General features: G+C 37.7%; 1 protein-coding gene across 1 annotated transcript in view; it reads right to left on the bottom strand.

Moving 5' to 3' along the window:
* Window positions 1–19,871, bottom strand: part of Rubicon (run domain Beclin-1-interacting and cysteine-rich domain-containing protein rubicon) — a 289,246-nt gene that overhangs the window by 76,437 nt on the left and 192,938 nt on the right. Inside the window, exon 16 of the mRNA XM_090376184.1 lies at window positions 2,997–3,061. Within this exon, the coding sequence (XP_090232310.1) occupies window positions 2,997–3,061 (65 nt within the window). The remainder of the gene's footprint in view (window positions 1–2,996; window positions 3,062–19,871) is intronic.

Here is a 19,871-nt window from a genome sequence, read left to right as displayed (position 1 = left end):
ATAACCACCTGGTACATGTGCCTGTTTGTGATCTTGTAACACCAATAAAGTCCATATAATTTCTTGTCCTATGAGGATCCCCTGGAAGCCTTGTAATCCTTCACTTTACTTTCCAGGTTACTGCATGTTCAAACAGAAGCACTTCAACAACCAATTTCACCTCTACTTAAGGCTGCCTGCCATTAAAGTACTAATACCACCTTGATAGCATCAGCAAATATTCTTGCACTCCTATTTAGGTACATCCCATGCCTGCCACAGACAATTACAATAAAAAGTCAGAATGCCTTGCGGACCTTAGCAATTTCAGGGAAGTGTTGCCACAAAGGTTTCTAGTAATTGTTCAATAACAATGAGCAATACCAAGGAAATAAAGGTAATACAATATTAATAATGACCAAGACAAATAAAATTAATTACATCTCCCCATCCAGTCTGTATCAAGAAAATGATGCCCCTGAAACAGTAGGTTTTTAGCTTGGAGTTTTGATCTCATGATCTCTGCAGAAGGATTCTTGCACCAAATTTCTCAGCACATTTTGCGTGAACTGCTACCATATATCTTAAATTCAGGATCTGATGAGGAAGCTGTATATTGAGAATTTTTGGTGGAAAAGGTACAGACAGATGAGGTCCATAACTGATGGGTCTTATAGGAGATGGCTGATTCAGATACGAATTATCCTTTTTATTTTTGGTGTTAAAGCTTTCCATTTTAGAGAGGTAAAAATAACAATCATCTTAGTGGCAAAAGACAGCTTAAATTTCAAAATGTAAAAACACAGATTCATATATATTTGCAAATTAAATAATTTATTGATTGTTATCAGGATTGGAAAAAAGATTTCGTACACAATGACACATTCAGTTAACTAAATCAAATTGCAGTTTATGTCAAAGTTCAGGACCTACATTGGAATTCTATTTTCGAGCAAGTTGATACAGTGTAGTGAAGACCAGAGTCTTCTGTGGCAGACTGCAAACTGGGCTTCAAGTTTACAACCTTGTCTCAGAAAAATCTGGATGATCCAAAACTCTGACATCGATTGGAATCTTATTTAGTTAACGGAGTGTGCCTTTCTGTAGGAGATCCTCCTTTCCACTTTGTGATAACAATTTAATTTGCAAATATACATGTCTTTTTTTTTCTTACCTTTTGAAATTTAATTATTAATTTCCTCATTATGCTTTTTACAGGACACATGTAAAAGGCAGAGACGTTTTCCTTACTTTTATTGCCTTTCATAAACTGTTCAACACAAGAGTAGAAAATTTTGATTATTAGTGCTTTATCTTGGTCACCAAGTTTCATCCTGAAATATGTACAATACACCTTTATAACAAATTCTGCAATTTTTTCCCTTCAACTTTTTTACAACAAAATTATAACAAATAGTAAAATGTGCCAAGTTTATTTACCATCTCTTTCTGCTAAACTTCACTACAAAACTTAGAAACATCGTAATAAACAGTTTTACTTTGATTGCTCTACACAAACTAAAACAGTACAGAGAATTGCACTTCTTAGCAGTCTGCTATTCATTTATATACTAATGCCACTTTGCACTATATGCATTCGAACACTTCTCAAAGGGTTGTTCATGATCATACTAGAAAAAGTGGTCACCAACCTTGTTATAATAAAAAAAAATGCAATATTATTTTCATATTTTATTCAAATAAAAAAAAATGACACTTTACAAAAAACCTGTCATGAAAAAACATGGATGTCATTTTTAAACCTGGCACAGAAGAATTACTAAAGGACACATAATTAAGAAAATGGCTTTATTTAGAAAATTAAAGAACTGCATAGCCCAGTCATTATACTTTCTGGAAACATCTAATTTACAGTAACAGACAGTTGACAATTTGTTCCACTAAACTTTAAAGCTATTGTGAGCTGCATCATTGAGGAGGGATATGCTGGCAGAGCTCATTTTAGAGATGACTTTTAGGATTCAAAGCCAGGCCAATTCTAACGTGTCACCTTCAAACAAGATGCCTACAAGCCTTGTTATGTGATGTAGAATATTATCATACTGGTACATACACAATTCATTTCTATGAAACTACCGGGATAGGTAGTATGGAAATGTCCAAAACATCAATGAAGGATACGACTGTCGTGGTTTAGGTACTACCACAAAATGGCCCACCAAAAGATGCAGCTCCACATCATGAACTGTCCTCCAACTTTATTGCTAGGATGATGCACTCCAGTAATTAATATTCTTTGAGAATTCTCCAAACATGTGCTCAACTGTCTCACATGAGCAGGCATGTGTAGTGCAACTGGTTGTATCACTGGATCTCTTTCCACCATTTCAGTGAAGAAACAATGTATATTGCACTAGTCCAAGATACTCCACCATTGATAGGTACAGCATCTGAGTTGCAGTTCTCTCATGAAAACCAATGTGCACAATTCTTCACAAATAGTGTACACACTTATAATCACTCACCTGTTGATGCATAGACCTCTAGACTTATTGTTTGCAAAGATAACCATAAAAAAAACCCATTCCTCTTTTGACTGCTAATAACTCCTCCATAAGCGTTAGTGACCTGCCAAATCATTTAATTGTTATGGCACCCCTCCATTCTTCAACTTTACAGATGATGGCATTAATACATTCAATGACAAATAATTGGGGTAACATCCGTAGTCGTATACAACAACTGATACAGCCTATACTGATATATGTTGTGCTTGGCATATGATCTGTTAGACTAATTTTTTAGTATCAGAAGTGTCCACATAATTTTCAGATTACATGGTATCATCACAAATTTTGATAATGTGTAAGAAGGGAAACAAAGTACTCTAAACAGTACAATTATATGAAAAACTTGTTTTCATGAGGAACTCTTTTAAACATGATGCATTCGTGGCTTTCTTAAAGTTTAAAGATGTTCCCATAAAACTAACTGAATTACTGAAACAGTACTGCCCATAACTAATTTAAGTATAAGCATAAAGTGAAATTACATACTTCTGTCTATTTTCATGCCACAACCAGCACAGCGGTAATTCTGCTTAGCAATAAGAACTTTTCTCCTAAAAAAAATATAAATAAATAAAAATATATATTTATAACAGTAACATAAACTGAGACTGTGATAGTAACATGAAATCAAGAGGTAATTAAGAGGTAAAAAGAGAAAAAGGAAAAGAAAAGGAATCTGAAATGCAAATATAGTAGACTTGATTTTCCAGGATAGATAGTAAAATAAAAATCCCGGATAATCGATTTCCCGGTTAATCTAAAAATACAGTAAGTCCCCGACATACGTTCCAGGACTTTTTACATAAGTCGAGTTTTACGTAACTAGGGAATGGCTAATAAAATATTACTCCTATATCTGTGATGTGCCAAAATTACAAAAACCACATACAGTGGAATCTCATTAATACAAAGTTCAAGGGACCTAAATTTTCACGTTTTGTAATAACGAGGTTTGTACAAAGGGTACTAGGAAAGTTTTGCAATATGATGCAACAATGAATCACAGGAAGCTGCTTGTTGCTGCATGTTGAGACATGTTCATACGTGCATAGTAGCCGCCGCGCCAAGTCGATGGGCTCAGTTATTCATTAGTAGTGAGAGTGTAAAGTGCTTGTGATGGCATCGTGGTCACGAAATGAGATAAGGACAGTTTTGCGGTATAATTTCGTGCGTGGTTTAACCATAGACCAGTGCTTAGAAGAAATGACTCTTGCACTAGATGATGATTGTCCACATCGTACAACGATATTCAGGTGGTATAGAGAATTCCAAAGGGGAAATTTCACTCTGGAGGATTCTGAGAGGCCGGGAAGGCCACGAACGTCAGTTACGGAGGAAAACGTTACTGCTGTGAGGAAAATGCTTGACGAAAACAGGCGAGTGACCTACCAACAGATAGAGGACACTTTGGGCCTAAATGCACCAGCAATTCGTTCGATTCTGCAAGATCATTTGCACGTGAAGAAACTTTGTTCTCTCTGGGTGCCGCATCAACTGACTGAAGAGCAGATGACACGACGTGTGACTTGGTGTCGGGAGATGTTAAAAAGGTTTGATAAGGGACAATCTCGGTATGTGAACAACATCGTGACAGGTGACGAGACTTGGCTGTACTATTACGATCTGCCGACCAAGGCTCAAAACAAAGTTTGGGTCTTTGATGATGACGACACACCCTTAATTGTCAGAAAATCCCGATCTGTAAAGAAGAAAATGATAGCTGTTTTTTTCAAATCGAGTGGAATTGTGGAACGTGTCGTTTTGGACACGCAGAAGACAGTCACAGCTAAGTGGTATACTGAACAATGCCTGCCTAAAGTCATTGGATCTATGAAGAACCTGCGGCCAAAGTCAAGAATGGACACCTGGTACCTCCATCACGATAATGCTGCAGCTCACCGTGCCAAAGCCTGCACCGAATATTTGACCACGACAGGACTGAAACTTCTCGAGCACCCTCCCTACAGTCCAGACCTTGCTCCCTGCGACTTTGCACTGTTCCCGCATGTGAAAATGAAGCTAAAAGGGAGGCGGTTTTCCAGTGATGAGGACCTTCTACGGGCTTGGGACAACGAGTGTGCTTTACTCCCTAGTGAAACTTGGCAGAACTGGTTTAAAGATTGGTTTCGGAGGATGGAGAGGTGTATTGAATGTAGAGGAAATTACTTTGAAAAAATTAAATAAACAAAGCTGTATTGCAAAACTTTCCTAGTACCCTTTGTAGTAACAAGGTCCACGAAAAGTGATATCAAACGAGGTCCACCAAAAGTTGCAAGATAATAATCTCCCAATGACCACTTTATAACACCCTGCTTGTTGCTTATTTATGACTTGCAAACAATCCGTTTATACCTATTCCAGTTATTACTTGAATTTTATGATTTCTGGTTGATTTTTTTTTTTCGAGTCTTGAAGTGTCTCGGTTAATCCGCTTCCCGGTTAAACCGATCCCGGTAAATCGAGAGTCTGCTGTATATAATAACATACATGAATATATAACTGATTTCATACCGGGTTAATAAAAATTAAATAAAATAAAATAAATAGTTCAATAGTCAACTGGATAGTTACCTACACGAGGAGGGAAGCACAATTTATATTTTCGCTTTTTTTGATCTGTAGATTCCTTGCACTATGACTAATACTAATAATGTTCCTCCCCCATTGCAGAACAGGAGAGATTTAATTCTTTTCATCCCTGAAAACAGAGCAGCAAGCAGAAGAATTTTCTGCATTTCCATTTCTAATCCAAGAAAGAAGAATATATCTGAACTATTGTACTGTTTCCAAACAGCCACTGACCAAAAAATTTGCAAATTAATTATACAGTAAACTCTGTAAAATCCAGCACTTTAGAATCTGGAATACTTTAATAAAATCCGGCACATTTTTTATAATAATAATAATAATAATAAAATCTTACAATCTGGAAATATTAAGGAAGTACTTTGGCATTCATATCAACAATCACACTTTTTAAGAATCCATAGAAAAGTGACATTTCTTTCTTTATAAGCTGCTTGCAGGGTACTCCTTTAATCTGTTTTTCCAGCCAGCAGGATTTAAACTGCATAGATAGTCCAGTGGTCTTGATTCTTATAGCAGAACAAATTTGCCTTTGCAATAAGATACCAATAAGAACTTGACAACAAATATAGTATTGCATTACTTTCAAACAGACGGCTTGCCGTCAGCTTAATTGAGCATTTATTTAAAAGGTGAGACTGTTATGATAGTTTCAAGACTAAGTGGTTCCTCATTAGATAGCAGGTTATCTCTAGTAACAACAAACAGAAAAAACAGTTGTAAAGAAGTTTTTCAATGTGAGCTGTCATGTAGTATATGAAATCAATTTTCAAAGTTGTAATACAGCTGAGGTTTTTGAAAGTGGTATTTGTTCTGCCATGAAAGTTAAGACCATTGCATTATCCATGCAGTTTAAATCCTGTTTACAAAAATGGATGAAGGGAAAGATATCAGAAATATTTTCAGTTGTAAACAAGTTCAGTTGTTCATGCTTAAATGTTTTTTGAAACGTGCTCCTCTCCTCTAAAACTGCTTAACCTTTAACAGACCCTTCTAAAATCCAGAAAATTTTAAAATCTGGCACCTCTCAGTGTTGAGGGTGTCGGATTTTAAAGGCTATAGTGTATTATAAACATGTTTCTTTTCTTTTTTTCACGAATTTAGTTGTTTTCTGATTTTTTATATATATTAAAAGTTGATTGATTTTTAACTTAAAACATAACTATTGCATTATTAAGAAAGTGCAGAAAATTTAATTCTGACTCTGATTCAAATCCCTGGTGATTGGCAGAAACATTATTAGTACTGGATTGAGGCCGAGAACAAATTATGTTGGAAGGGTTCCTGTACAGGATGAAGAGGCAACCATGACATAGTCAGGAAATTGGCTTCTCAACTGCAACGTGGAAAGCAAGGGAAACAACAACATTAACCATCCCTAGAAAAAGCAGCAATGAAAACTCAAAACAAAAGAATAAATCTCAATGATGAAGCTTTCAAATGAAAGAGTCATACCTGGCAGGAGAAGTAACCAGGCTTCTCAGGTCGTTATCCTGTAAAATCTTGGTAATGGAAGAAAGGATTATAAAAAGAAAGAATATATCAACATTGGAACATGGAACGTAAGAATACAACTTAAAGTGGGAAAATTTGAAAATATTAAAAGAGAAATGGACAGACTGGAAATCAGCATCCTGGGAATAAGTGAAGCCAGATGGAAATGCTGTGGAGATTTCTGGAGCAGAGATTGTTGTTGTTGTTGGTGGTACAGAGCTTAACGACACAAGGGCTACTGAGGCCAAATTGTGTCTGTTCCTGTTTATTTACAGGCAACATATAGTTATAGATGTTAAATTACATGCTCCTGTACAGGTCAATATATTTTAGGAACATCAAAAGTTCTATGTTTGCTTAATTTCCTATGAAGTGCAATAAATCATGAGAAATGTTCAACGTGGAGAGAGAGATTTGAAAGTGTTAGAGTGGATGGTTGAATGTAAGAGACAATCAACCAGAAAACGGACCGTAAATTGCGTCTGACAGGATGAACACTGAGGTGCGTTTTCTCCCAATAGCAGGAAGAGATGTGTACGATGAGTGTGTTCAATTCTGAGTCGTGCCAATACAACTTCCTCTCTTCTGTTTGGTCGGAAGCTAGAGGGCCACAGCTTTGGATCTTGTTTTATCTGGTAAAGTTTTGGTGTTATTTACCAGATTTGTGACCAGTTGTCGTAGCATGCTTTGCAAATGATAGGCTTATAGTTGCTGTAAGGAACCTGAGGATGTTTTGAGAGAGAGGGTCGAGGATGTTTAGCAGGAAAGTCAGCACTTTCGTTTCCTGGAATTCCAGAATGACCAGATATCCAGCAAAAACTGATTGGACATGTTGCAGGAGATTAACAGGGAATAAATGTATTTCAAGACTGGATGGGAAGATGAGAAATTCTTCCTTATGGCAGACACAGCACTGAGGGAGTCCGTGTAAATTATGGCAAGTGAGATGGATAGCTCAATAATTTTATCAAGTGCTAACTTGAGAGCATATAATTCAGCAGTAAAGATGCTGCAGGCTAATGGTAGTGTGCTGTAGTAGTAGTAGTAAGTGAAGGAAAAACTGCAGCAGCACCTATGACATTTTTCTCCCACTGAAGAAAATGCACATCGTAAGATGCAGAAACGTACGTCCAAGGTGGAACAGGAGCAGTTGTGTCCTGAAAGATATCACTTAAATCAACATTCCAATTCTGAACAAGCTCTAATTCTGAGTGAGGCAGGTCTATTTTCCATTTGGTTTGCTCTCATAGAACAAATCCCACCGAGTATTATAAAGATACTCCCAACTGGGATGAGATGGTAAACTTTGAATTTTAGCAGCATTTTGGAGCAACAATGTTTTCCTACGAAGATGTAATGGAGGATCATGCGCTTCGATATAAATACTTTGGGTTGGAGAAGTCCTGAAAGCACCCAACGCAGTCCTCAGAGCACCATCCTGAATAACATTTAGACGTTGTAAAGTAGTGCTTCTAGCAGAGTCATATACTAGACAACCATAATCTAAGCGTGAACGGATTAAAGTTCTGTAAAGGTGAAGTAAAGTATATCGATCAGCTCTTCAAGACATGGACAAGACTGACTGAAGTATGTTCATATGCTTTAGACAAACGTTTCTTAATTGAGTGATGTGAGCTTGGAAATTAAGCTTGCTATCAGACCAAGAAATCTGACGTTAGGCAAGTGGGATTGGAATATTGTTGATATGTAATTCAAGATTAGGATGGAGAGCCCGACGCTTGCAAAAGTGGGTGGCAGTGCATTTCTTTTCTGATAGTTGATAACCATTCTTTAAAGTCCACAATTCAATTTTGGGTATGACAAGTTGGAGTTGGCGTTCAATGGTATTGATACTTTGAGACTGACAGGAAATGGTAAGATTGTCTGCATACATATAAGTTTCAACAGTTTTTGGGATATCATCTGTCATGGTGCTGATTCTAACTGCAAAAAGTGTTGAACTAAGTATCGACCCCTGCGGGACTCCTTCTTCACGAATGTGAGAATTAGAGAGTATACTTTCATATCACACCTGAAAAGTGCGCAAATGCAGGAAATTTTTAATTATTTCAGGCAAATGGCCCCTAAATCCCAGATGGTAAAGATCCATAAGAATACCATGATGCCAGGTAGTGTCGAATGCCTTTTCAAGATCTACATTGACCATAACTAGATGTTGTTTCCTGACAAAGGCATTGCGGATATGAGATTCGTCTTTAATGAGCACATCTAGGGTTGATCTATTTTTTCGAAAGCCATACTGATGACCTGGAAGGAGACTCTGTGACTCCAGGATGTAGGTGAGCCTACTATGAACCATCCTTTCGAAAATTTTACCCAAGCAGTTCGTCAAAATATGGGTTTATAATTTTGAACCAGGGTAGGATCTTTTCCTGGTTTTGGTATGGCAATAATAAAAGAATGGTGCCAGGAAGAAGGATTAGCATATTCATAGAAAATTCGATTGCAGAAGATCAACAAAGTAAGCAAGTCCTTTTCAGATAAATGCTTCAGCATAATGTAATGAATACCATCTGGGCCTGCAGTACTATTGGATGATCTATTTTGAGTTCTGTTAATGTAAAAGGTTGGTTGTATGGGAAAGAGCAGCAGGTGAAGAAGTTGATTTTATGCTGTTCTGCAGCTACTTGGATGTTTTGGAAGGTGGATGCATAAAGAAGTAGAAGCAGAGATTGTGGTAAATGATTCTGCTAGTGCATTATAAGGAGTAGACATATCTTTCCCTTTCCAATTAAGTATTGGAAAGGGAAAGATGTGTCTACTCCCGAAGAAGCAAATTTGCCATTTAGGGCATGTATCTTTCTCCAGATGAGTTGTTGTTGTTGTTGTTTGGTTTTTAGGAGCATTAGCAACTAAGGCCATATTGCTCCGAGATGAGTTGTGTGTTGGTGTCTTTGGTGATGGTCGAGGCAAAGGCAATCCACGAATCACGTTTTGCTATCCGTCTAATTTGCTTTGCTTTAGTTTTTAAGCCTCTTATAAGTGTGGGGGCACCTCCGTAGCCAGGTGGGCAGGAGCAGCAGTGTGTAGCACACGCTTCTTGATTAGACCGGGGTTCGAGCCCGTGACCACCAAATACGGAGGATGTGGAAAGGTCAGAGAATGACCACCGCATATCCCCGGAGTGATATGGCCTTAGTTGTTAATGCTCCTAAAAAAAACCCCAACTCTTATAAGTGATTAAGTTAGTTGTGGTAGGATAGTTTTGGAAATTATTCCACACATGGTTTTTCTCCTTTTTGGCATGAAGGCAGTCTGTATTCCACCAGTTATTCCGGTGAATGTGATATGCCTTAGATTTTGGAATAGATCCATCGGATGCTGTCAGAATCTGATTGGTTATGTATTCAGTTACATCACTAATGGGTTGTTTTTGAACATAGTGTCTGTCTAGATATATTTGGGCAGAAAAATCACCTCAGTTTGCCTTTCTAAACTTCCAAGTGGATCGTTGGTCTGGATTTACAGTTACCCCTGTTTTTAATGTGCAAATAATCAGAAAATGATCACTATTAAAGGGATCAGTTAACACCGACAATGTCATGATTGGAAAAATTGACAGTGAGCAAACTGACAAGTGACAGGCAGGTGGATATACGAGGGAGATCCAAAGTTTAGTAAATTTAGATCATTGTTATCCAAAAACTTCTCAATCAATTTGCCTCTTGCGTCCATTGTAGTGGATCTCCACAATGAATGGTGGCCATTAAAATCACCGAAAAGACAAATTGGTATTGGGAGTTGTGTGAGGAGATTGTCCAATTCTGAATGAGGAAATGGCAGAGATAGTGGAATTTAAATAGAAACAAGCGTAACTGAATTACCAACTTCAATACAAGCTGCCACAGCTTCTAGGGAGTTGTAACTGGATGAGCCTCGATGGAGTATTGGAAGTAATAATAGTTACTCCTCCACGTGTAGGAGATTCTGATATTCTATCTCGTCTTTACATGACATAATCTGAAAATTTTGGTGAGCTTTGCGGTGACAGGAATGTTTCCTGTAGGCATATGCATATGGGATTAAATTGCATGAGTAAATCCTTCAAGTCATCTGAATGGCTTCTTAGTCCTTTGCAGTTCCATTGTATGATGTTTTGCATTATTTGGGTTTAGTTGAGGAAGATTCGTCTGACTGGTTTTTTTTGTACGGGGCATTTCTTCTGGTCTTTTTTTGGAAACGTGGGGCGTCCAGTATCCATTGTGTCATTGGCATGAAGTTCCAAGATGGGTTCTTCATAACCTTGGTGTTCATCTACTTCCATACTGTTAGTGGGTGGTTTGGGTTTCTTAGAGTCTTTAGCAGTTTTCACTTTTCCTCTGTCACTCGAGACCATTGGAATATCAGTTGGAATACTGATTGGAGTGTTAGTGGCTTCACTGGTTTTAGTTTTAGGAGTGTCTTTTCCAGATGTTGATAGGGTAGCTTTAACCCAGTTAGCAAGAGAAGTGCTGGGCAGAATTGACACATCTATTTGAACTGTAGTTGATGAATAGCTCTGGGTGTGAGTCGCATATGATCGACTAGACATGGTCAACATAATCTGTCTGCGTGCCTCAGGATACGTGACTTTATGTTCAATTTTGTATTTTTGGATTTTCTTTCCTGTTTTCCATATTTCACACAATTTGGAAAAGGCAGGGTGGCTTCCTTTGCAGTTGGGGAAAATAGGAGTTGAGGCTGAACAATCTTTTTGTGTACAGTCTTTTGATCCACAAATTGGACAGATGGCATCCCCTCTGCATGCCTGTTGAGAGTGCTCATATTTCTGGCATTTAAAGCAACAAATTGGGTTTGGGATGTAAGGGCGAATTCGGCAATTTAAATAGCCAGCTTTTACTGTGGATGGCAATTCTGGAGTGCTAAACGTTAAGATAATGGATCTAGTAGGAACAAGATTTCCATCTTTTTTTTGTCATAATTTGTTTGGCACTGATCACTTTTTGACTGCTAAGCTCTTGAACTAGTTCTTCCTCAGAGACTGTAAGTATGTCCCACAGAGTGGGACCTACTTAATTCATTTAACTCCTTTAAATGAATTTAAAGTGTTGTGGGGAGTGACAGATACTGGCAGCCCGCAAAACGTCTTTGTTTTTAGCAGCCATTCAGAATGTTTGGAGGAAGATATTTTGATCGGGAGATCTCCCAATTGCAGTCGTTTCACCATTTTTGGTAATCCAGCAATGGATTCTAAATATTTCTGAATTAGAAATGGCAATAATTTGCCTACAGGCTGTGAGGATAGTGAGTGTATCACCAAAAAAAAAGTTTGGCAAGTCATGGCACTGTTCTTCCCTCCAAAGTCTTTTCGGTTGATGTGTCTGGCCTTGAGTTTAAAGCCTCTAGAGGTGGATACTCATTTATATCCATGGTTGCTCCTTTTTGCCCTGGAGGATAACTTTTCCCCCAGGTTACTGGCCCCTCCACATGGAGGCAGGACCGATGCCGCCTACTGACCAAGCGGCTAGCGAAGTTAGTTGGTTAGTGAGAAAGCTAATAAATATATACAAAGAAAAGAAAGGTGGTTTCCCTTTCTGGGTTCTCACTCAAAATCTGTCAAGTACAGAACCACTTACAGCGAACTGATAATAATAAAGGCACTAGAAATTAAACAAAACAAAATCACTGTCAAAAATCGCTCTATATATCTTTTGGGAAAAATTGTTTGGACACTATTGCTTGGCACTCGGGGCTGAGCAGAGATTACAGAGTCATTTATTCCAGCAGACAAGGAGGACAAGCAGGTGTTGCTCTAATCTTAAACAAAAGTATGGCAACCAAGGTAAATACAATACTACAACATAGTGATAGAATAATATCTTACAATGAACTTACAGTGAACTTACAAACACAACAAAATTCATGTTCTATATGCCAACTACCAGACATACAGAAGAGGAAGTGTAAGAAATGTATAAACAAATAGAAGATATTTTAAACTACAAAAAACAATCGCAATGTTAGGTGGATCAGAAAACAGCTAGCTTGGGGGGAATTCACAGACTAACATATTAACAGTAGCTGCAGGCAGAGGTGAAAGTGATTCTTGCACTGCTTCTATTGGAATGAGCAGTAGCCTGAAAAGTCAGGTGTTGGGGGATTTCAAGGATTCCTGGGAGTCATCATGGAACAAGTAAATACATGGGCTGTGTTAGGGTAGCTAAGAGTAAGAATAGGTGCATGTATACTTGCATGTTCACCAATGCTAGGAGTATAGAAAATAAATTTGATGAATTTCAGGTGCTGGTCAAGACATCAAAGGCAAATATTGTTGGGATATCAGAGATGTGGTGTCACACAGATATATGGAATGCAGAATTGCAATTAAGGGAGTACAATGTGTACAGAAATGATAGATAGGATAAGAAGGGAGGAGGGGGAGGAGGGGTTGTGCTGTTAATTAAGAAACACAAAATTTAAGGAAGTGCATCCAGTTGACATGGGTGAACAGTGCAGTGTTGAGTTAGTTTTGTGTGACATAAGCACTGTTTGTTTGTTTGTTTGTTTTGTTTTTAGGAGCATTAGCAACTAAGGCCATATTGCGTATAACGACAATTGTACAGAAAAATAGTGGGCCAATATATTGGATTGTCTTATAATGGGGGATTTTAACTTCCCAGATATAGACTGGAACTTGTGGGTCTAATCAAGAAGCGTGTGCTACATACTGCTGCTCCTTCCCACCTGGCTACAGAGGCACTGACATAAGCACTGGAAAAGCAAAATTGAGAGTAGGAGTGTGTTATAGGCCTCATGACTCTGATGAGTATAACGACAACTGTACAGAAAAATAGTGGGCCAATATATTGGATTGTCTTATAATGGGGGATTTTAACTTCCCGGATATAGACTGGAACTTGTGGGTCGGTCACTTGCACGCTAGCAAGACTTTTGTGGATTTATTGGATGAGCAGCATGTTCAAGAGGCAACTAGAGGGTGTAATACTCTTGATCTGATTATCAGCAGTGATTCTTCATACATTAAGAATCAGCAGATAAAGGAACCACTAGGTGACAGTGATCAGTGCACTGATGTGGTATTCACTCAAAGATATAACTACCATTAAGGGTAAAGGAAAGGGTTTTTTTTCGTAAAGGTGACCAAAGTGGTCTCAGACAATTTTTAAATTCTATACAGTGGGATCAACTGATGATGTTACCAATAGTGAATTCTAAATGGGAAGCACTCAAAGAATTAATCTTGGAAGCCACTAGGCTTTTCATACTAGCTAAGAAATACTGTTCAAGGTTTAGGCCTAAATGGATGTCAGATTATTATTATTAGCCATATGGTACAAGGAAGCATGAGGCTTATGCTGCACCAGCCAAAAAAAAAAAAAATTCTCAATTACCCTGAGTGAGAGAGAAAAGTAGAAAGGAATCCCACTAAGAAAGAGAAAAATGATGATATCTAGCTCAGGACCATGGGTGTGCCAAGCCTATACTCACCAGATGTGAGCCCCTGGGGTGATGAACTAATGAAACTCGTAGCAGAGAAGAAAAATCCATGGGATGCATATAAATTATCAGGAGGTCAGGCAAGCAAAGGCTGATTACGAGAATTCGTTGGCAAAGGATGCAGAGAAAAACAACAAAGACTTCTTTACTTATGTAAACTCTTGAAGGAAGGGGATGAATCAGATTGGTCTACTTGATGTTGGTGGTTCAACTGTTGATGATCCTGCTCAGATAGCTGACAAAATAAATTTGTATTTTGCATCTACATTCAAATATGAGGAATTCTGTAAGGAAAGGGAAGACAGAAGTTTACTAAACTCTAACAGGGAGCTAAATGATTTTGTAATAACAAAGAGCAAAGTGGAGGAGAAATTGAAGTTAAACATAAAAGAGACACCTGGGGCAGATGGAATCTATCCAGTTATTTTGAAGGAGGCAGCGAGGGAAGTAAGTAAACTCTCGGCCATAATTATGAGAGCATCCTTGGACTCGGGGGATATCCCCACAGACTGGAGATGTGTAAATGTATCCCCAATTCACAAAGAGGGATCGAAAGGTGACGAGGAATTACAGACCTGATATTTTAATTTCTGTTCTGGGGAAAATAATGGAGTCACTGGTTAAAAAAGCACTGCAGGATCATCTAGACAAGACTGCACTTATAGTTCAGATACAGCATCGGTTTGTCAAGAGACAGTCTTGTCTGACCAATTTGATTGGTTACTACAATGTGACCACAAAGGAACTGTATGCGAAATATAATTTTGATATCATATACTTGGATTTTAGGAAAGCTTTTGATACTGTTACATACAGAAGACTACTATACAAGTTGCAGCATTAGGGCATTGAGGGCAAATTGCTGCTATGGATAAAGGGATGGTTAAGTGGGAGAAGACACAGTGGTAATCAATGGACACTGCTCTTCATTAATCTTATCAGTGGTGTCCTTCAGAAGTACGTGTTTGGCCTATTGTTGTTTTCTGTATTTATAAATGATATTGATGTAGGTATACAGGCTTAATGTCCAAGTTTGCAGATGATATGAAGGTTGGCAGGGGGGTTGTTAATGACAGTAAAGACAGTATGCTACTGAAACAGGATCTGGAAAAGTTGAGCAGATGGGCTGAGAGGTGGCAAGTGAAATTAAACATTGATAAATGCAAAGTTCTGGATATGGGTAGAAGTAACTCCAGAGTAACATACCAACAGTGCAGTACTACACTCAGGGTAGTGGAGAATGAGAAGACCTAGGTGTTATTGTGCAGTCAGATATGAAGTTTTCTGAGCAGTGCAGATGGATTGCACGAGAGGTCTTGTCAATGATATATACGAATTTTGCTAGCAGAAATAAGATGGTGATTATCCCCTTGTATAAGGCAATGGTCAGGCCACACCTTGAGTACTGAATACAGGTCTGGAGGCCTCATTTTTGGAAAGATGTAAAGCTGCTGGAACAATTACAGAGAAGGGCCAAGAGATTAGTGAGTGAAACAAAGGGTTGCTGTTACAACAAAAGGCTTAAGTTCTGCAAATTGCAGCACCTGGAGGCTAGGCACCTGCAATGTGATCTGATTGAGGTGTATAAGGCCTTGAATGGTCAGAGCAGGTTCAGTGCTGATGGGATTCTTTCTCTTGCTCTGATTCTGCACCTGAGGGGGCATAAATTCAAAATGAGGAAAGACAGTTGTAGAATAGATGTGCAGAAATTTGCCTTTGGCCAGTGGGTGGTTGATTCCTGGAACAAACTTCCATCTATCATTGTGGAAGTTGACAGCTTAAATAAATTCAAAGCTGAACTAGACAAACTTTTGGAGTGAATGGATAGGTGAAATGGGAAGGTTTTTTTTTTTTTTTTTTTGGCTGATGCTATATAAGTAGAGGCATATGATGCTTTCTTGCATCATATGCCTCTACTAATGCTAATATGTACTATAGTTATGCGTGATTGAAATACAGTGGCATGAGAAATTGAAGGCATAACTGGCAAACATGAACTTGGCAAGAGCTATCAACAGCTATCAACTAGACTATATAATGAATAAAAGGAGATACAGAAACCACGTTAAAAATAGCAAAAGTTACCAGAGAGCTGAAGCAAACAGTGATGACTAAAAAATTCAAATGACACTGCAGGAAAAATGGTCTGATGGAAGGCTCAACTCAAATTGAAAAGAATAAAAAAAAAATCAAAATGATTAAGAAATGGAACACTGAAAAGTTAAAAGATCAAGAGAAATTAAAAGAATATAAAGACATAGAACACTGAAAAGTTAAAAGATCAAGAGAAATTAAAAGAATATAAAGACATAGACAGACGTACACTGGAATAAAATAAAAACAAATGTACATTCTTCAGCTGACAAAAAAAAAAAAAAAAAAGTGCTGAGTAAGTAGGATCTAGAGTCATAAAGACGACAGATACCCAAGAAATATTACAGCTACTGGATGAAAGGAGAACACTAAAAAATTCAAATGGCACTGTAGGAAAAATGGAATACAAAAAATTAAGAAACCGAACTACTAATATGCATAAAAAAGCTAAGCAAAAGTATTCTGAAGAGGAATGAAAACTAATGAAAGAAATATTCTTGAAAGGAAATTTGGAGGAAAACTTACAAAAGAATAAATAATGAAATCAACAAAAATTGCAAAAACAGTAAAAATATGTCCATAAAAGACAACAGACACTTACACATGAACACAGAAGAAATCCTAGCAAGATGGAAAGAATACCTGGAGAGTCTATACAGATGGGAAGAAATTAAAAATAATCGGTTTCACCACACAGAACATAACACAGGATTACATTAAAAACAGAGATGAATTTGATAAAGCATTGAACGAATTAAAGAATAATAAAAGTCCAAGAGCTGATGGCATTCCAGGAGAATTATTAACATTGCCATCTGGATACATTAATTAGACAAATATAAGAAACACAGTAATACTAAAAGATTTTACAACACATCAATTATCATTCCAATACATAAAAAATATAATGCTAATAAATGTGAACAGTTCAGAACAATAATCCTAGTCTCACAATGCAGCAAAATACTGTTGAAAATAATACAAAATAGAATATATCCTAAAATAGACTAATCTCAATGAAGACCAGTTCTGTTTTAGGAAAGAAAAAAAACCACAAGAGAGGCAACAAAGTCTGCAATTGAAAAAAGATTAGAAAATGGCAAAGAAACTTATATTTGCTTTATAGACCTAGAAAAGCCATTTGATGAGGTTGACTGGAATATAATGTTCAGTTGTTTAGAAAAAAAATTGGCATTGACCTGAAAGATATTATACAAACTATATAAGAACCAAAAGGGAAGTATTATAAAGGAAAAAGAAGAAATGGTAGAAATAAAGAGCATGGCATCAACTCCATGAGCCCGAGGTGTCCTCACGTGGCCTGGACTAGCTGGACAGAATGATGTCTGGAGTTTGGCAATGGAGCGAGGCACTAGTGTGGATTGGCAAATGCTGCATTCCACTACATCTCACAAATGTTTGATAGGAATGATGTTGGGGGGAACTTGGTGGCCAGGGAGCACACAAAATGCTGGGATATCATTCTTGGAGAATATCTGCACAAATAGGGCCTTGTGACAAGGGGCAGTGTCTTGTTGAAAGAGAATATTGCCATCTGGATATATGGTGACCATGTAGGGAAAAACTTGGTCTGAAACAATGCCAAGGTAAGATCTGGCAGTAAGGGTGTAATTCAATGGGGAAGAGGAGACCAGCAATGTCCACAAAATCATTGCGCAAACCAGGATACCAATGCCACAGCCTGTTTTCATCCAACTGCGCAGTCTGGTAGCAACTGTTCACCTGCTTGCCACTGAATACCCACTCATTCATCAGCATGGTGAAGCTGGAATGTTGATTCATCAGACCAGTTGACTCTTTTCCAGTTGTCCAATGTCCAAGAACAGCGCTCCTGTGTCCACTGCAGGCAGAGATGTTGATGACAGTCAGTCAATATGGGCAGATGAAGAGTTTGCCTACTCTGTAGGCCTATCTGCTGAATGGTGTGCTTGGAAACATTTCTCTGTATGCCCTAGTAGTCTGCCATTAACTGAGGGATCATGAGCCATCTGTTGTCCTGGACAGCATGTGCCACCCACTATTCACTTCGCCTGTCAATCAGCGGTGGTCTCCCCATTACGGCATTGGATAGTTGTGTATCCCCCCTTTGGATCATTCCTTCCGCACCTTCACTACAGTAGCCCTCAAACAGCCAATAATGCCTGTAATTACTGGTTGCAGAGATGTGTTGGTCTCCATCTTCCTAGAACTGCAAATTGTTCCCCATTAAAAAACTATCAGGTCCTACCCGCTCCCTATTGCATAGGCTTCATACTGATGAGCTGACAGGCATTACATGTCTTCACTATATATGCTTCACTAGTCAGTGATCTCACTTCCCAGGTGCTGTGGAATGCATCCACTCATAGAGAGAGAGAGAGAGAGAGGTAATGGTCATGATATTTTGACTCACGAGTGTATATCAACCAAAATTCCATTCCTTCAGCCTAGATCCCAAAAGCTCTGCCAGTTAGCCCAACACCTTGGGCTAACTGGCCAAGGCTGACATTATATATTCAAGATACTCATTCCTCCCCCCTCTGTCTTTCTCTTTCCAACATTCAATTTCAGTTATGCAAAAACAGCAATCATTGACATGATTGATCAGTTCCCTCCATACCATGGGAACCTTTTAACCAGACTCTGCAAAGCACAATTAGCACAGAATGTACAAGCCCATTTCTTGTTCTGATCACCTAATTTGCAGCTAAAATAAATTCACTCTTTCTTTAGTACAAACATTATAAACGATCTGTGATATTTAACTGTTAATCACTGCACATATAGTGAAAGCTATCTGGTGAATTAATGCACTAACATGACACTTTAAAAGCATATTCAATTGCAAATAAAAAGAGCAAGAGTTTAATAATATATAACAACATTAACTTGCACACTTATAACTCTGACTGACTGACTTCTCTGTGAGGCTTGTATTAGGCATATCAGTCTAACATGCAAGGTCTAGAAAGTGCTCAAAACTGACCATCAACAGCACGCTCTAGAAAACTCTTGACTTCAGAACATCTTAATCATCTAACTAAAATGAACAGACAGACCAAAATCTAAGTATGTAAAATTTAAATATGGAATATCTTGGAAACTGAGGGTGCTGAAATAAAAAAGGCTGCACATTTGAAATCAGCATTAAAAAATATTCCACCACATTTCTTTTGAAAAATTTTTCCACTGTTTAACCTTAAACAATGGTTTAAAGTTAAAAGTGGCATGAGGCAGGGCTACACCTTCTCATTAATTCGTTTTATAATTTACATTTAATTACTCAATTTTTTTATTTATAATTTTCAATTACATTTGATCATTACTAATGAAAATTCAGTGTGGAAGATGCAAAATCGAAATCATTATATGAAGATAATACTATGCTGTTAAGCTTGCAAGATCTTCAAAAGTTTCTGAATACATCAAATAATGGTATACATTTGACATGGAAATCAGTTACAAAAACCAAAGTTATGAATGTTCGGAAATCAAGAAAAATTCAGATAATAAACTAAGAAGCTAAAAACTGGAACAAGTTAGTAATTTTGTGTATCTAGGAGGAATACTCTTTAATGAAGACAGAAAGACAAATATGAAATAAACATGTAGGAAGCCAGTTAAACAAATTCATTTGGAAGCAAAAGAGAAGTACAAAATTAGCCATTTATAAAGAGTTTTTAAGCTAATTTTAACCTATGGAATAAG

The sequence above is a fragment of the Mastigoproctus giganteus genome, chromosome 6, assembly GCF_048544385.1.
Source record: "Mastigoproctus giganteus isolate SK-2022 chromosome 6, ASM4854438v1, whole genome shotgun sequence".
Classification (NCBI taxonomy): domain Eukaryota; kingdom Metazoa; phylum Arthropoda; class Arachnida; order Uropygi; family Thelyphonidae; genus Mastigoproctus; species Mastigoproctus giganteus.
Note: the sequence above shows the minus strand (reverse complement) of the source record. Positions and strands in the feature narration are given on the sequence as shown.